This window comes from Ursus maritimus, unplaced genomic scaffold, assembly GCF_017311325.1.
Source record: "Ursus maritimus isolate PB19 unplaced genomic scaffold, ASM1731132v1 scaffold_3, whole genome shotgun sequence".
NCBI classification, from domain to species: Eukaryota; Metazoa; Chordata; class Mammalia; order Carnivora; family Ursidae; genus Ursus; species Ursus maritimus.
The window spans coordinates 21,607,045-21,625,966 of NW_024425563.1; the positions used below are offsets into that span (position 1 = coordinate 21,607,045).

The following is an 18,922-nucleotide window of genomic DNA, read 5'->3' on the forward strand; positions in this document are numbered from 1 at the left end:
TTACTTTACACCACACGGGAAGTAAAGCTGCTATCAGCAGGGAGGCAGACTAGGGTGCGTTATCCAGGTGGGCCCGATAAGGATATAAGCGTCCTTAAAAGTGGAAGAGGGAAGCAGAAGGGTCAGTAGAGAGACGTGACGATGGAAGCAGGTCACGGATGCAAACTTGCTGGATTTGGAGGTGGAGGAAGGGGGCCGTGAGCCAAGGAATGTGGGTGGCCTCGAGCTGTTGGAAAAGGCGAAGAAATGGATTCACCCCTACAGCCTCCGGAAAGTAATGTAACCCTGCCGATACCTTGATGTTATCCCAGGGCGCCCCGTGTTGCGTTTCTAACTTACAGAACTGTAAGGTAAAGAAATGAATGTGATCTTTCCTCTTTAAGTTTGTGGTAATTTGTTACAGTAGCAACACAAAAACATATAGATTTTGTAACGTGTCAACACTTTGTATACTTTAAAATTATACAGTGTTATTTGCCAATTATATCTCAAAGCTGGGGGGAAAATTGCTAGAGATTTTGGTACCTGGAAGTGGGGTGCTGCTGTAACAAATACCTAAAAACGTGGAAGTGGCTTTGGAATGGGCAATGACTAGATGCTGGAAGAATTTTGGGGAACATGACTGAAAAGGCCTACATTGCCTTGAACAGAGTGTTAGTGGAAACCTGGCTATTAAGGACCTTGGTAGACTCAGAAAGAAGGCAGGAGCAGGGTAGAGAAAACTTCTATCGCTGTAGAGAACGCTCGTATCATTGTGAACATATTGTTGGGAGAAATACGGCACTAAAGGTGCTGCTGGGAGGGCTCAGAAGGAAATGAGGAAGGTGTTAGCAACCGGAGGCAAGGGGACCCTTGTCCTGTCGTGGCAGAGAGCTTAGTAGGATTGTGTCCTGCAGTTATATAGAAATCAGGACTTGGGAGCTTGGATGTTTAACTGAGTGTCAGTGCAGGCTGGTTTCTGTTTACCACTTACCGTAAAATTTGGGACTCGAGAAATAAATTGAGACACCTGTTAAAGAAGCAGGAGTTCTTTACAAATATCAAATCATTATGCTGTGCACCTGAAACCGATACATGTCAATTACACACACACACACAATCAAGAGTTCTTGATTTGGGAAATTTTCAGCCTACCAAAGGATGGCAAAGGATGCTAAAATCAAGAGCTTCAGTAGGAAAGTGTGCTCTAGAGAAGTCAACGGAGTTACTCTGCAGCCTTTTGCTAACACCTCAGGAAGATGAAACGGTCAGAGTCTTCACTCACACACAACACTCCAAAGAGATCAGGGTGTGGCTCAGATTCCCTCAACATCTAAGCAGAAGCCAGAAATAGAGATGGGACTATTCAGGCAAGATCTGCGGCGGAGTCCCTTGTCTAGGGGAGTGAGTCCCCCCACCTCTGTGGCATCCACAAGGCTCTCGAGAATCTTACAGCGGGAACACCACTGCCAGCCTGGACTGAAAGGGACAGAGAGAGGACAAAGTGAAAGAAAGTTGTCAGGGTCCCAAAGTCTCCAACAGGATACCGGCTGAGAAGACTGCTCAACTTTAAACCCACGCCGCCCTCACAGAAGGGCAGGATGGCTCTGAGGGCAGGGCTGCAGGCCCATAGCGCGGAGCCGAGAACGATGGAGCCTTTTCCCCGGCACCTGAAACCTTTTCTGGTTTGGCCGGATCTCAGAATTGCTTGGGTCCAGCGACCCCCCCCCCCAATTCCATTTTCTTTTTGTGAACAGGAATGTCTAAGTGCTATCCTGTGGTAGCCCCCCCTTGTGTTTTGGGAGCAGGGAACTTGTTTCCTAGTTTCACAGGCCCACAGGTGGAGAGGAACTTCGCCTGAGGAGTGAACATACCCAGTCTCACCTGTACCTGAGATGATTTGATGCTAAGGTCAGGATTTTTGAGTCAATGGGATTTCGATGAGCTTTCGGACTTCCAGTTGGTGCTGTAATGCGTTGAGATCTGGGGGGATCTTGGGATGGGGTGAATGTATTTTGCCTGTGAGATGGATGCAACCCTGCTGACGTGGTGATCTTCGCCCGGGGAGCCCTATGTCGGACTGCTAATCCCCGGAACTGTAAGATGATAAATTTTTATTTTAAGCCCCTAATTGTGGTCCTCTGTTACGGCAGGAATGGAAAACTAATAGAGTAGATGACGACTCTGCATGGGCAGACAGTTGTGTGACCTTGCTGAGAAACCATGGAGATTAAGAAAATCTGAAGGCAGACCCTTCATAAAAGGGTGTACGAAGGGCCAATAAATACATGGAAATGTTCTCAATATTATTAGTCATAGGAAAATGTAGATTAAAACCTCAGTGAGCTAGCCTTCCATCCCCACTAGAATCTCAGTTAAAATAACAAAGCCTGACCACACCAAAATCGACGAGCCTGCTTCAACACCAAGTATATTGTAGGAGGGAAGGTAGAATGATATACTCGCCTTAGAAAAACTTGTGCAGAAAACTTATAAGAGGAAAAAAATAAAGCCCTGAAAGATTCAAAGTATGCTAAGTTGTACAGTTTCTTATGTTCATGGTATCCTACATGACATTGCCGCTCATTTTATGGCAAAAGTGGTGTGACAGTAGGCTTCTGACTTCAGAGATGCAGTAGTTTTACCATATTCTGTTTCACCTCGAAGCTGACAGCCTAATGTGATGATGGGATGGCCTACTGAGTGCTTAGCTAAAGTACTAGGTTAGAGGTGGGACCCTGTTCAGTCGGAAAGTTCTCTAGGATGCAGTCTGTGCGTTACATTGATGGTCAGTGTAGCATGTGGTACCAAAAAATACAATATGTGGGTCCAGGAGTCAAAAGGTGGAAGTAGGACTTGCCACTCTCACCCTTGCTCCCAGTCTCCCACTTGTAGAACTTATGCTTCCCATCCCCACCCAGAATGTGGGTTAAAGGCCCTGTTTCCCAAGGGACCATGTTTTCAGGGATGAGCAGGGGGAAGCGTTGGACCTGTTGACTCCTGGTTCCCACCGTTTGAGGATTGCCTTCACAGAAGTACCCCGCGCTTCTGGATCTGTGCTTCTGAGTGACAAATTGGCAACCACAGGCACCCCGTTCTCTAGCGTCCGAGAAGTCCTGGGGCAGACAGGGAGCCAGTCTGCACATTTGAAATGATGACTGCTGTTAGCCACTTTGGATTATTTATGTAGGGGACCGGCAGGCAAAGAACGGAGCTGCGGTGCCCATTGAGGTAGTTGACTTGATCACTGTCAGGAGCCAGGCTTGTTGCTGTACAAACGTGGAAGAGAGGACTGTATCTAGAACTCACGGTATCGAGTATATTTTGATGTGTTCATGCCTGAGACAGTGGTGAATAGAGAATAGGGAGCAACCAGTGGTCCAGCCCTGGTAAATCTCCAACAAAGAGCTCAGATCCTTTGGGATAAAGGTTTGAGCCACTTACCAGACCCCTGACCAAGATGAGCTAAAGTGCTGGCTAAGAGAGGGAACTATAGAAGGGGTGGTTATGGAAAGGAGATGGGGAATCTCAGTTACTGCTTTGGAATGTGTCGAAGCAGCAAGGATTGTACCATATTCCACTTGTTTTCCTGTGTCTTGTAGAAATGATGGATGGTTACCATCTCGAAGCCTCAGTGATAGGGTAGATCTAATGGAGGACACGTTCAAATTTGAGGGGTGCAAAGGGCAGACTGTTATGAGGTGGCCCAAAAGCAGCACCCAGATTTTCTCAGGCCTTCTCTCTGCTCCCAGCTGGACTTGCGGTCAGCTGCTCTGGGCGGGGAGCAGCTCCCTTGCGTCTGGGGTGCCTCGCTCCGAGCATCTGCCGTGTGTTTTTCTACTTGCCCTGCAGTTTCTCTGGCGCTCTGGTTTGGGCCTCCCTGGAACTCCCCTGTGGGAGGTTAACATGTGAATTTAACCAAATGGGGAGTTAGCACTCAGGGGTTAACTCTCCCCCAGTGGCTAAGACCTAGATGGTAAATTCTTTCCTTTTCATTCCTTGGAAATGTGGTTCCAACATATATCTCACAAGGCTCCTCAGAAGATCGCTCATTAAATAACTAGTCGCCTGCGGCAGTGACCCACTAGAGAAAATTTCTTTGTATTAATTTCCCTCCTCCTTTGTTCACCTCCCTGTCTTCACTTCCCTTCCCTCAGAACACATTCCCAAATAAACTACCTGTCTGTAAGCCTTTGTCAGGGCAGCCCAAATAAAGAAGCACGGAGCCGCAGTTGGCAAATTATGGCCCGTGGCTAAAGCTGCTGCCTCATTTTGTAAATAAAGTTTTATTGGAACACAGCCATGTCTATTCTTTATGTATTGTGCATGGCTGCTTTCATGTGGTGCAGAAGCCGAGGAGAGAGACCTCAGAAGAAACCGAACCTGCCAAGCCTCAGTTTTGATCTAATTGGAAAAATGCAAATATTTATGAAAAAGACTGATAAATTATTTATATCCCAACAATGGAAATCTGTACCACTATTAAAACGCTATTTTAGATATATATTTGGATATTTAAAGATACATAGAAACCTGAAATTTAAAAAAAACATCTACAACAGGGAAAGATTCTTAAGATATATTAAGTGAAAAAAGGAGGTGCCGGAAGAGTGGAGATTCACCTGCATGTGTTTTAACGTCTCTGTGGTTTTATGTATTTTTAAAAAGTTCCTGAAGAAAACAGAAGCAACTGTTCGCAATGATTGTCTTTAGTTGAGCGGCACTGGAGGCTCGGGTGGGGGAGGCGAGACTTAGACTTTATATTTTATGCCTTTCTGAATGTTTTCAAAGCATACTCTTACATGAAAATACTTTAAATAACTAAAAAAGAAATTGAAGGACTATGAGTTCTTCACAGCTTTCTCCTCTAGGCATCGAGGCTGTTTTGGATCCTGTGCAGGGGAGCGGGGAGGGGATGGGTAGTCAGTTAGGGGGAGTATAAATACAGAGAGGACAGGGACAGGAAGGTAAAAGGCTGAATAACAGAGCACAAAGGCTAAAAACCTCTCTAAAGTATGGGCGCGGGATTCAGTAGGTCTGTCCAACCTGTCTGCTTATTTTTGAAATGCAGTAGAAAGGTCAGAAGCCACTGACCATTGTCGCTTTAGAGAGCCGTTCCTGTGACCTTGGGAGTTCATTTTAGTCTGTGTCTTTTAAGGCGTTGTCTCTAGTCTGATGGGTTTTTAGGATTTGGGGGGATTTCAGCTCTCTCTACCATTGTCTTTACTTTTTATGCCAGTTGTCAGTATCTAGAATTATTTTGTTTACGTGATATATTATCTCTCCTCTCATTAGCATGTTAGCTGCATGAAGGCAAAGACTTTGTTTCGTTCACTGGTGTATTCTTAGGATTTTGAACAGCCTTCTACCCAACAATTCTAATATTTATCCACAGAAGACACTCAGTGAATATTTGCTGAATTAATCGCTGCATTAAGATAATTATGGGGACAATTGGAATTAGCTGGGGGTGGACTCCACAGGAGAGATGGTAATTGATTTCATGGTAATTCTGATTTTTTCTTAGTCTGACTAAGGACATGACTGGAAAGGAAGATGTGTACCGAGGCCCAGCCATCAGGGCTCTCTGCAGAATCACTGATGTAAGTTCTCTTTGTTTACTGAGGCGTCAAAAGGGACACTGTGTTTATCCACAGGTGGCCATGTGAATTTACTGGGATTCCCCAGTCTGACTCTGTGAGTCTGCAGCAGTACAGAAACATGACCGCCAGAAGGGCTTTGGTGCCTCCGGGCTCTTTTTTTCTTTCAGGTTGTCTTTCCCTTTTGTTTATTTAGATTAGTCTGTTTCTCTCTATATTTGCCCTCGTAGAATTTTGTCGTAGTCAGGGAACGTTGCTTGCAGGAAACCAAAACCCATTTGATTTTCATGTTCGTTTTCGTGTTTTTGTTTTAAACTTCATTGTAGGAAATAGATCTCTCAGAATTTGAGGTCAAGCTTACCACAGATGCCAGAGCAAGAAATAGGGCAGCTCTAAGGAACTCGGCAGCAAGATTGCTCGGGTGTTCACGATGATGGTCCCTCACTGCGCAGGCTCAGGCCTCCTCACTGAAATATTTGAGAGAACCTGGTTAGCCATCAGCCAGCCTGTGGCTTGTAACCATGTAGATCTGAGTCCGGTGTTTAACCTTGACTCCCTCCCTCCCAGCTGGAGGGAGGAGGTTAGAGAGTACGTTAGGCTGTCCCTTTCTCAAAACTCTGAGTAGGAAAGGGTAAAATGAAGGGCAGGCTGGGCATTGCCAAGCATATTGAATAGTATTTCAGCTTTAGTCGTGCTTGGGTATATTCTGTGTGGATGGTTAAATCTTCTCAGGTTTTAAAGGTTGAGTAAGAGCAAATGGTAAATCTGGATCCTAAGGGGAGTCATAGAAATAGTACAATGTTTTTTGCTGCTTAGCTGTTCGGCTGTGGTTGTTTTTGTTTTTCATATTAAATTGGCCGCAGCAGACAATGTAATGCCGGTGCTAGCAATAAGGCTATTTGTTTGACTTCTGATCTCAGTCTCTTTGTACATCTTTACCTGCTACGACCTTCCCAGTGCTCAGCTTTCCTCCAGGTAAATTTAAAAAGAACTTTATATTCAAAGGAGTTGATATTGAGGGCTAACTATAGCAGTATAGTAAACATTGACCTCTTAGGTATCTAAAAGAATCAGGGATTACATTTGATTTATAGGACTCTGTGGGATCCATATAAAATACATCCCCTTCATACAGAAGTATCTTTGGAATTTCAAAACAGCTCCATCCCCATCTAGGAATTTCTTTTATAACAGCCCTGAATAAGTTGAGCCTCTCCTTACACCTTTGCTCAAACTGGGATTCTCCACTTTGAGACCGTTGATTTCATTGTGAAACAGTTCATTTTTTTTCCCTTCCATATGCTCTTAAACATTCCTCTTTGAAGATTCCACTCAGTTATCTGGGTCCTGCCCTCTGGGATAGGATTACTCTATTATACGATAATCCTTGTAATGCATTCTAGGTATTTGCACAGAAACAAATAAATGACTGGTTTTTGTAAATTATTTTGAAGCAAGATAATTTTGGGTGAAAATGTTTTGCTTCAACGGCTTTTTCCTTATGCATGTTATCAGGGAACAATGTTGCAGGCCATCGAGAGATACATGAAGCAGGCCATTGTGGATAAAGTCTCCGGCGTTTCCAGCTCCGCACTGGTGTCGTCTTTAGTAAGTGAGCAAGTGGCTGCGGGGGTCTTATGGGCGCCACAGTTTCTGCCGCAAAAACAAAGTGTCACTGCGATTCTCTCCCAAACGAAACAGTCACAAAATGTAGGTACATCGCTCTTACTTTATCCCGGAGTGTTTTATCAGAGGAGCATGAAAACGGGCATTTAAAAACATGAAATTTTCCCTCGTGGTGCAATGCTGTACAGGTCTCTGTAAAAAGTCCTTGCTGTCTCAGCAGCCAGTCAACTTATAGTTTATTTTTTTCTGCGTCTTTGTTTTGTTTTCTTTCTAATCAAGGTGTGAAAAAGTTCTAGGTTCAGTTGAAGTTCCTGATGAAGAAACACAATTGTGATTTTCTCAGTGATATAATCTGCATTTTTGTATTTCAGGAAGTGTAGCTAAAACTTGATGTAAATTCCTCCTTTTTTTCCTTTTTGGCTGAATGAGCATCATTTATTCAGTATGAAATCTTTATACTGTATGTTCGACGTGTTAATAAATGTACATTAAATCTTAGTAAACAAAATAAAACACGGAATTTTCATGTTGAAAGGTTTCGGTAATCAGAGTTCTGTTGTATACATAATGAAGATTGGGTAGGGGTGAGGTGGTGGACAGGGAAGACACGGGCCGATTTTTAAACACTTTTATTGATTTATTTTTTAAATCTTTGTGACCTGTACTTCTGCCTCTTGCCTCTCTATCCTCTGCTTTCCTTAGCATGTGGGGTGTCCTGCAATCCAAAGCCGCCTGTCCCACCTCGAAATTTCTTACCGCAAAGTGGTCTTTGTTTCAGCAGTACCGTTTCTGACTCCTTTTTATCAAAACAAAATGCATTCATTTCAGCTTTATCACATTGCACTTGATGAAAATTGGTTGTTCCTGTGTGAATGGATTAGGTCATCTGAATCACAGAGGTTCTGGGTCTGGAATATAATTGGCCAAGTTTTACAGCAGGGGATAGATCAGTACTGTTGTTTGTTTTTTCCTTTCTAGTTGAGTTTCCTGGAAGTAAAACCTAGAATGTGAGCATAGTTCTATTCACTAGCCCTTCCTTTGCTGTCCTTCCCCTTTCATCGCGTCCTTTCACGCACCCTCTCAGCCTCCCGCCCCCCCTTTTCTTGGAGAATGTTTCTGGTTTATTAGTTGCCTGGGGAGTAGAGACTTGAAATAGATTTCTAAAAGCTACAGCGTTGTCTCTTTCATTTGGAGCTGTCTGTTAGTGATTTTCTTTCTTTCTTTCTTTTTTTTTTTTTTTTAAGATTTTATTTATTTATTTGACAGAGATAGCCAGCGAGAGAGGGAACACAAGCAGGGAGAGTGGGAGAGGAAGAAGCAGGCTCCCGGTGGAAGAGCCTGATGTGGGGCTTGATCCCAGAACGCCGGGATCACGCCCTGAGCCGAAGGCAGACGCTTAACGACTGCACCACCCAGGCGCCCCTCTGTTAGTGATTTTCTAAGAAAACCAGCTCATGCTTGCAAACCTCTAGTGACCATGCATCATCTCCTCTTACTTTGCTCTGTGTCTAGCACATGATGAAGATAAGCCACGATGTGGTTAAGCGCTGGGTCAACGAAGCCCAAGAAGCCGCTTCCAGCGACAACATTATGGTCCAGGTACTGCCATTAAGTCACACCGGGGCTTGAGAGCAGCTTTCTTTAACCCTCCGTCTTAGGGGCAATGTATTGACTCCGCAGGTGTGTACCAGCTGAAGGCTCATACTGAGTCGCCTATTAGTATGTATTCTCGAGTAGGTATCCCACTGATGAGAGTTAGTGTCTGAGGCCCTGCTAGTGTTCCGTAAAAGCTGTAGGAATGTGCAGGAGAGATTCTTACATTCAGTGGTCGTTGGAGATACTCATTCCGAAGGTCCTTCACACGGCATTTCTGTTCTCTATTTGAAAAATAATTGGGACGAATAACGTCCCAATTCTCAGCTTTTCAGAACTTGGTTATGGTAGACATTACACAAACAGCGAAGAGTAATTTTTAGTTGGTGAAACTTAAAAACCGTCTTGTTGGGAAGATCTTTTGATATTCATTAATTCCTAATTAAAAGGAACGAGATTAAAATCTTAACTGGCAATTGTGTGTTCTTGAGAGGATATTTATTCATCCCCTTTCCGTGTTTACAGCTTCTCATGTTAGCGTAGTTAGTTATGAGGAAACAGAGTAGTAATTTTTCCCTCAAGAAACATTCTCACTCTGTTAACTGATCATTGTGTTTTTATACAAAGTGCCACGATAATTACACCCCGTAAGCCTGCTTAGGAGCTTACTCCTTTAACTACTCACATGGCCACAGATGATTTAAAGCCACTAACGGAGAGACCGGTGACACTGGTAAAGCCTGCGACCCGAGAGCCCTTGTACGAAGGATGTGTGGGGCCGGGGCCATGCTGAACCCCCAGAGCCGTTTTCAGATTGTGTGCACCTCTTTAATACTCCTCGTCCAGTCTGAATCAGTGATTTCTGGGGGTGGAACTCCTTTTTTTTTTTTTTAAAGATTTTATTTATTTATTCGACAGAGATAGAGACAGCCAGCGAGAGAGGGAACACAAGCAGGGGGAGTGGGAGAGGAAGAAGCAGGCTCATAGCGGAGGAGCCTGATGTGGGGCTCGATCCCATAACGCCGGGATCACGCCCTGAGCCGAAGGCAAACGCTTAACCGCTGTGCCACCCAGGCGCCCCTGGGGGTGGAACTCTTATCCTCTCAGTCTGCCTGTGTTTGATTCAGTATGAAGAAGATATTCTATTTGTATACCTTTGACTTGGGTATCTTTTTACTAAAAATCTAGTGCCGTATGATTTTATTTGCCTGGGAGTTTGTCCTCAGCTTTCTGTATGTTACACCCTTTTTCTTGTTCTTTAGTACCATGCGTTGGGAGTCCTGTATCACCTTAAAAAGAACGATCGCCTTGCTGTCTCTAAGATGTTGAATAAATTTACTAAATCCGGTCTCAGATCACAGTTTGCGTACTGCATGCTGATCCGAATTGCCAGTCGCTTACTAAAAGAAAACGAAGAGGGGTAAGTGTCTTCGCCTAAACCTAAGTAATTTTCTGTTTGCTGGTTAACCTACTTCCAAGTTTATTTCCTTTATGAATATTTTTTTTGGGTAGCACTGATTTTACAGATGGATTTGGTGTTTTTCAAATTAAGAAAATTAATGGGATTCTAAATAATGCAACTTTTTTTTTAATGTATGCTCTGGTATATGTATTTAATAGATTATGATTGTCAATAATACAATAAGAAACTGATATTGAACGAAAAATACTTATAGATCGTAGGATGTGCAATAATGTGAATGCTGGAAGTGACATGAATCTTTTTTTATTTTTACAAAAGAATATTGAAGTGCTGCATTTAATGATTTATTTATTTAAAGGGCATGAAGGAGGAAAAGAATTCCACATTTGTAAGGCTCTTATATTTATGAAGTAGTGTTATATTATTTGGTAGACTGTGATAATAGAAGGATGAATATTGTGATCTCTTAAGTAACCACTAAAGAAAAATATAGGAGATCTAGCATAAATGTCAACAGAGGAGATAAAACTCAATATTTAAAAAAATACTCGGTGTTGAGCTTCCTGCTTCCGGTAATGGTGGAGTAGCTTGGTCATATTAGCCCACTGCAAATACTTACATCATTGGTACAAAACTTTGCCTCCCCACCAAAGTAGGAAAACCCACCACTGTTCGAAAGTACTGGTGAGTGGTGAAAAGTAGGCAAAAACTGGAGGGAAGTTGATGTCTGAGAGGCAGAAGCTGTAGTAGGTGAGATTCCTATATTTCTGGCTAGTCTCCTGAGACCCCACAGTCCCTGCACGTGGGATCACAGAAAGCCATAGTATTTACTGGGCAGGGGGGTCAGAACATAGTTTGAGACTGGAAGAGTGATGAAAACCTATGGTAGAAATCCTGGAAAGGGGGGGGAACCACAATTGGGGTAAGCCCCCAAATCAATTTCAAACTCTGCAAAACTCTGTGGTTGACCACTGAATTATACATGCTGAGGGGAAGACTCTAGGAAACCCGACAAAAAGTAGCTATGAACCAGAACTGCGTGGAGATTCAGCTGCACCTCCCAGCCGAAGAGATGAAGTTTGGAGTTTGATCCTCGCCAAGTTAGCTGCCTGCTGGAGAAACGTCAGATTCTAGAGTCTTTGCATCCGGCCAATCAGTGTTTATATATAGTAAAAAATTGATAGACGTGCACAGAGTTTGGAAAATGTGACCAGTAGTTAAGAGAAAAAGCAGTCAGCACTCTATATGACCTAGACATTGGAATTCGCAGGCAAAAACTTGAACAGATTTATAAAAGATGCTTTCAAGAGTTTAAATGGGAAGTAGTTATAATGAATGAGCAGGGGAGATGAAAACTATAAAAAGGAACTAAAAAGAAATTCCAGAGCTTTAAATTCCTTGTCAGTCAGAATTCAACCAGAAAAGCAGAACCCATAGCAGATAAATATATAAAGAGAATTATTACAAGGCATTGGCATTTGCAGTTTGGGAGCTTGCTTAGCGAGTCCAAGAGCCTTAGGGCAGGGGCAGGCTGTCGGGAGGAAGATGTCACAGGCAGGTTGAAACTCATGGGCGCAGGCTGAAGCTGCTGTCCACTGTGGAATTTGCCCTCTCACGTTTTACTGTGAGCAGCAAGGTGAAACCAGGTCACACCTTCAACACTTTCCTGGGAAATTCTCTCAAGTAAAGAGACAGGTTTATTATCTACAGGTAATGCTTTCCACATAACTGCAGGACACAATTTCGCTAATCTCTCCACTATCCTGTAACTAGGATCCACTTTACAATAACTTCTTCCTCCTTCTGTGCTCTTACAGGATCCTCCAAGAGTGGATTTCCTTTCCTTCTCCCCTCCCTTCCTTTCTTCCTTCTTAATTCCAGTATAGATAGCATACAGTGCTCTGTTAGTTTCAGGTGTACAATATAGTGATTCAGGAATTCCCTACATCACCCAGTCCTCATCAGAACAAGTGCATTCCTTAGTCCCTATCACCTATTACCCTATCCCTCGCCCGCCTCCCCTCTGGTAACCGTCAGTTTGTTCTCTATAGTTAAGAGTCTGTTTCTTGGTTTCTCTCTCTCTTTCCTTTGTTCATTTGTTTCTTAAATTCCACGTATAAGTGAAATCATATATTTTTCTTTGACTTATTTCATTTAGTATTATACTCTTGAGCTCCATCCGTGTTGTTGCAAATGGCAAGATTTCATTCTTCCTCATGGCTGAATAATCTGTGTGTGTGTGTGTGTGTGTGTGTGTGTGTGTGTGTGTATCCTGTCTTCTTTATCCATTGATCTATTGATAAACACTTGGGCTGCTTCCATAATTTGGTTATTGTAAATACTGCAGTAAACATAGGGGTGCGTGTATCCTTTTGAATTAGTATTTTTGTGTTCTTTGGGTAAATACCCAGTAGTATGATTACTGGATCCTGGGGTATTTCTATTTTTAACTTTTTGAGAAACCATAAACTCCATATTGTCTTCCATAGTGGCCACACCAGTTTACATTCCCACCAACAGTGCATGAGTGTACTTTTTTTCTCCAAATCCTCACCAACACTTGTTGTTTCTCATGTTTTTGATTTTAGCCGTTCTGACAGGTGTGAGGTGGTAGTAGCTCCTTTTTCTCGTCTGACTGCTGTGGCTAGGACTTCCAGTATGTATGTTGAATAAAAGCGGTGAGAGTGGACATCCTTGTCTGGTTCCTGATCTTAGGGGAAAAGCTCTCAGTTTTTCACCATTGAGTATGTTAGCTGTGGGTTTTTCACACATGGCCTTCCTTCTGTTGCTGTATATTCCCTCTAAACCTACTTTGTTGAGGGTTTTTATCGTGAATGAATGTTGTACTTCGTCAGATGCTTTTTCTGCATCTATTGAAGTGATGCTATGGTTTTTATCCTTTTTATTATTGACGAGATGTATCACATTGATTGACTTGCAAATATTTAACCATCCTTGTTGCATCCCAGGAATAAATCCCACTTGATTGTGGTAAAAGATTTTTTTTGATGGATTGTCGGATTTGATTTGCTAATTTTTTTTAAGATTTATTCATTTATTTTATTTTATTTTATTTTTTAAAGATTTATTTATTTGACAGAGACAGCCAACGAGAGAGGGAACACAAGCAGGGGGAGTGGGAGAGGAAGAAGCAGGCTCCCAGCAGAGGAGCCTGATGTGGGGCTCGATCCCAGAACGCCGGGATCATGCCCTGAGCCGAAGGCAGACGCTAAACGACTGCACCACCCAGGCTCCCTATTCATTTATTTTAGAGAGCATGAGTGGGAGGGACAGAGGAAGAGGGAGGGAGAAACTCAAGCAGACTCCATGCTGAGCATGAAGCACTGCATGGGACTCGATCTCATGACCCTGAGATCACGACTTGAGCTGAAACCAAGAGTGCGATGCTTAACTGACTGCAGTCACCAGGTGCCCTGGTTTGCTAATATTTTGGTGAGGATTTTTCTATCTGTGTTCATCACAGATAATAGTACTTTTTTTATAGTGCCTTTCTCTGCTTTTGGTATGGGGGCAATACAGGCCTCATAGTTTTCCTGCCTCTTCTGTTTTTTTGCAATAGTTTGTGAGGAATGGATATTAACTCTTTAAATGTTTGGTAGAATTCACCTGTGAAGCCATCTGGTCCTGGACTTTTGTTTGGGAGTTTTTTAATTATGGATTCAACTTCATGTTCAAATTTTCTTTCTTTTTTTTTAAAATAATTTATTATGTTAGTCACCATACAGTGTATCCTTAGTTTTTGATGTGGTGTTCCATGATTCATTATTTGCGTATAACACCCAGTGCACCATGCAATATGTGCCCTCCGTAATACCCATTTCTTGATTCAGTTTTGGAAGGTTATGTTTCTAGAAACTTATCCTTTTCTTCTAGTTTGTCCTATTTGTTGGCATATAGTTTTTCATAATATTCTCTTGGCAATCCTTTGTATTTCTGTGGTGTTGGTTATTTCTCTTTCACTTACGATTTTTTTTTTTTTTTTGAGTCCTCTTTTTTGATGAGTCTGGTTAAGGATTCATCAATTTTGTTGATCTTTTCAAAGAACCAGCTCTAGTTTCATTGATCTCTCTTGGTTTCTATACCATTTAGTTCTGCTCTAATCTTTATTTCCTCCCTTCTGCTGGTTTTGGATCTTGTTTTTCTTTTTCTAGCTCTTTTAGGTGTCAGGTTAGGTTGTTTGAGATTTTTCTTGGTTCTTGAGGTAGGCCTGTATTGCTCTAAACTTCCCTCTTAGAACTTCTTTTTGCTGCATTCCAGGGATTTTGGACTGTTACGTTTTCATTTTCATTTGTTTCCATGTATTTTATTTCCTCTTTGATTTTTTTTTTTTTTTTTTTGGTTGACCCATTCATTGTTTAGTTATTTAACCTCCATGTATTTGTGCTCATTCCAGATTTTTTTCTTGTGGTTGATTTCTAGTTACATAGCATTGTGGTCAGAAAAGATGCATGGAATGACTTCAATCTTTCTGAATTTGTTGAGACTTGTTTTGTGGCCTAATGTTATCTATTCTGGAGAATGTTCCATGTGCACTTAAAAAGAATGTGCATTCTGCTGTTTTAGGATGGAGTCCAAGACCAGATTTCTGCAAGTGGTCTGTGAACCCTCACAGGCAGTGTTCTTAAAGACCAGATTTCTAATAGCAGTCTGTTTAAGGCAATTTAGGCTTTTTTCATTATGCTCCCCCAAATTCTACCAGCCTCTACCCATTGCTTGCTTCCAGAGACAATTCCACAGTTTCAGGTTTTCTTACAGTAGCACCTTACTGTCAGTTACCAAATTCTGTATTTGTTTTTTATTGTTACCATACAGATGATCACATGTAATGGCTGTTACAACACTCGTTTATGATCTTGTGGTTGTGGAGGTTAGACATAAGTCTCATCGGCCAAAGTCAGAATGTTAGCAGGATGCTGATGCTTACTGGAGGCTTTGGGGAAGAATTCACATTTAATCTTTGTTTAGGTTGTTGGCCAAATTCATTTCTTTGTGGTTAAAGATTGGTAGGTCTCTATTTCCTTAATGGCTGTCAGCCAGGGGTTGGTCGGTGTCATGTAAGGTAACATATTCACAGGTTCCATGTAGGAAGGCCTGGACATCTGGGGGGGCCATTCTGCCTGACACACGGATGGTAACCGAAATGGATAATTTACTGGGTGGACTTAGCACCAGACTAGAGATGGCTAACAGAAGAGTGAAGGAGTTAGCAAATTTAAAGACAGCAATAGAAAGTAACCAATTTGTCGGGGCGCCTGGGTGGCTCAGTCGTTAAGCATCTGCCTTTGGCTCAGGGCGTGATCCCGGCGTTCTGGGATCGAGCCCCACATCCGGCTCCTCTGCTGGGAGCCTGTTTCTTCCTCTCCCACTTCCCCTGCTTGTGTTCCCTCTCTCGCTGGCTGTTTCTCTGTCAAATAAATAAATAAAATCTTAAAAAAAAAATTTGAAGAACACAGAAAACAAAGAAGAATAAACAGCTTCAGAGAACCGTGGGATAATATCAACTGGTGTATCACTTGATATGTAATTGGAATTCCCGAGGAAGATGTGAGAGACTGGAGCAAAAAAGCTATATGAAGAAATAATGAACGGATTTCCCAATGTGCATTTATTCTAGCAGTGCAAGGCTCATTTAACAATCAAAAACCAACATATAACATTCCTCGTTTAAAGAATAAAGGAGGAGAATAATCTCAATATCGTAATGGATGCAAAAAAAGGACTTGATAAAATTCAGTGACAATTTATGATTAGAAATCTCTTTTCAAAGCAAAGAATAGAAGGGAACATCATTATTTTAGTAAGGGTACCAAACAAATCTCCAGTAGACTCTGTACTTATTGGTAGACTATTAAGGATTTCCCCCTTGAGATTACAGATGAAACAAGGATGCCCACTAACCATATTTTTTTTAAGCAGTATTTTACTGGAAGTCATACTTGATGCAATAAGTCAAAAAAAAAAAAAAAAGGAAAGAGGACATAAAACCATCTTTGCTGACAACATGATTGTATATATAGAGAATGTAAAGTCTATGCATTAGCTATCAGAATTGATATGTGAATTTATCCAAAATTTTAATTCTATATTCCAGCAAATAATCAGTAAAATAAAATTTTGAGGGGCGCCTGGGTGGCTCAGTCAGTTGAGCATCCGCGTTCGGTTCAGGTCATGATCCCAGGGTCCTGGGATCGAGTCCCGAGCTGGGCTCCCTGCTCAGCAGGGAGCCTGCTCCTCTCCCTCTCTCTCTCTCTCTCTCTCTCTCTAATAAATCTTAAAAAAAAAACTTCACCATAAAATATGGATAAAATTGTGAAATGATGGTACCATTTGTATTGAAATCAAATCTTTAGGAATAAATCTACCCAAAATTGTGTACATCTCTACACAAAATTATAAAATGTTATCAAGTATAACCTGAATGAATGGAGGGATCTATCCTATTCTTAGATTGGAATATTCAATACTATAAAGATGTCCCATCTTCTAATTTTGATCTGTGGATTCAGTGCACCCCCAAGCAGAATGTCAGTTAGCTTCTTTTAAATACCAAACAGAAATGCACGTGTTTGTGTGTCAAAAGACAAGCCAAGGATACCTCTAGCACTGCTGTTCAGGTCAAATGGAAGGAATCCAAATGTCCGACAATGTTAGTAGCAAAAAATAAATTGTGGGGGGCGCCTGGGTGGCACAGCGGTTAAGCGTCTGCCTTAAGGCTCGGGGCGTGATCCCGGCGTTATGGGATCGAGCCCCATATCGGGCTCCTCCGCTATGAGCCTGCTTCTTCCTCTCCCAGTCCCCCTGCTTGTGTTCCCTCTCTCGCTGGCTGTCTCTATCTCTGTCAAATAAATAAATAAAATCTTTAAAAAAAAAAAAATAAATTGTGGTATATTCATACAGTCAAAAGTGTACAACAACAGAAATGAACGAAGTACTGTTAAATACGACCACATGGGTAAGTCTAAGTCCCGCACAGATACGTTCTGTATGGTTCTGTTTGAGTTAATTTCAGACTTCATAGGCACGACTAGTCTATAGCATTAACAGTTCATGTATATCTTTAGGGCAGAAGCACAGTGGAGCCTGGGAGGTGGCATGTGGGGGGTTCCTGTAGTGTTTGAAAGATTCTTTGTCTTTATCATTGTAGGTTTGTAAGAATTCGCTTAGGACTTAGTTATCTACTATTGTATAATAAATTACTGAAAAACTTAGCCAGATTAAAAGGACAAATACTTTCCCCCACATGGTTTCGGTAGGTCAGTGGTTTGGGAGTGTTCTTAGCTGGTTCCTGCTTGAGATCTTTCATGAGGTTGTAATCAAGACGTTGGTGGGTTGTGGTCATCGGAAGGCTTGAGGGAGGCTGGAGAATCTGCTTCCAAGGTCACTCACTCACATGACTGGTGCCTTGGTGCAGGCTGTTGGCAGGACACCTGAGTTCCTTGCCGTGTAGACCTCTCCATAGGGCTGTTCAGTGTCCTCATAACATTGTGGAAGTCGCAGTCATTTTTATGACCTAGTCTTTGAAACCACATTTCAACATTTCTGCAATATTCTGTTGGATAAAAAGATCAACTCTATTCAGTGTGGCTGGGGACTAGAAAAGGGAATGAATACCAGAAACCAAGAATCACTGGGGGCATCTCCAAGTTTGGCTACTATATTAGTCTGCTACGGCCGTCACAACAAAATACCACAGACTCGTGGCTTAAACAACAGAAATTCATTTGCACACAGTTCTGGAAGCCAGAAAGTCCAAGATTAGAGTGCTAGTAGGGTTGGTGTCTGGTGAGCACCTTCCTTTGCGTTGCAGAGTGCTACCTTATCACTGCGCTCACGTGATCTTCCTTTGGTGTATTTGCGTGTGTACACACACACACACACACACACACACACACCACGTAGGGGACAAGAGCAAGTGCTCTATCAGAGCAGGACTCTACCCTTATAACTTCATTTAACCTTCATTACTTCCTTAGAAGCCCCATCTCTAAATAGAGTCACACTGTGGGTTAGGGCTTGACTATGAATTTGGGGGAGTGAGGAGGACTCAGACATTTCATGTACTTTCTCTATTTTTATATATTCTAATACAAAGTTAATTTTTAAGTGGTTAATCAGTTCTCAGACATATAGAAAGTTAGGGTCTTTAGAGTGAACACGCGCGCGTGCGCAGCATGAAATGCAAAGGAGAATGGGGTGCAAAGATAAGTGAGCACGCTCCAACACTGAATTTTTTTTTTTTAACAAGGATAAAGAGAAAATTCTGAAAATTATATGAAAACAAAGATACTTAACCTGTAGTTTTACTTCAGGCTTCTCTGTAGCATTGTATGCAAAGGAGCAACGGAGCAGCGTCTTCCTAGCGCTGTGAGAAAGTAACGGTCAACCTAGAAATTGCTGCTCTCCGGAACTATCATTCAGCAGCGAGGGTGAGAGCAAGGTATTTTTAAACATAAGGGTTTGCCATAAATAGTTTATCACTTTGTAAGAATTATTCATAGATTTATTCCAGCATGAACAAATACAAGCTCAGAAGGCAGCAGTGGGATTTAAGACGTAAGAGTGAACAATGGGTTAGTATAAGCATTAGTAATTATAAATAGATATTTTAACTTTCTAAAATTTAATAAAAAGCTCAAAGATTCCAGAAGACAGCAACATGATAAATAATGGTGTAGAAGGT

At 42.0% G+C, this 18,922-nt stretch overlaps 1 protein-coding gene across 2 annotated transcripts in view; it reads left to right on the plus strand.

The window, feature by feature from the left end:
* COPG2 (COPI coat complex subunit gamma 2) overlaps nt 1-18,922 on the plus strand; it is a 111,607-nt gene that overhangs the window by 20,251 nt on the left and 72,434 nt on the right. For both annotated transcript variants that reach the window (XM_040643991.1, XM_040643992.1), the window contains exons 6-9: nt 5,507-5,582; nt 7,095-7,187; nt 8,718-8,804; nt 10,061-10,218. In XM_040643991.1, the coding sequence (XP_040499925.1) occupies nt 5,507-5,582; nt 7,095-7,187; nt 8,718-8,804; nt 10,061-10,218 (414 nt within the window). The remainder of the gene's footprint in view (nt 1-5,506; nt 5,583-7,094; nt 7,188-8,717; nt 8,805-10,060; nt 10,219-18,922) is intronic.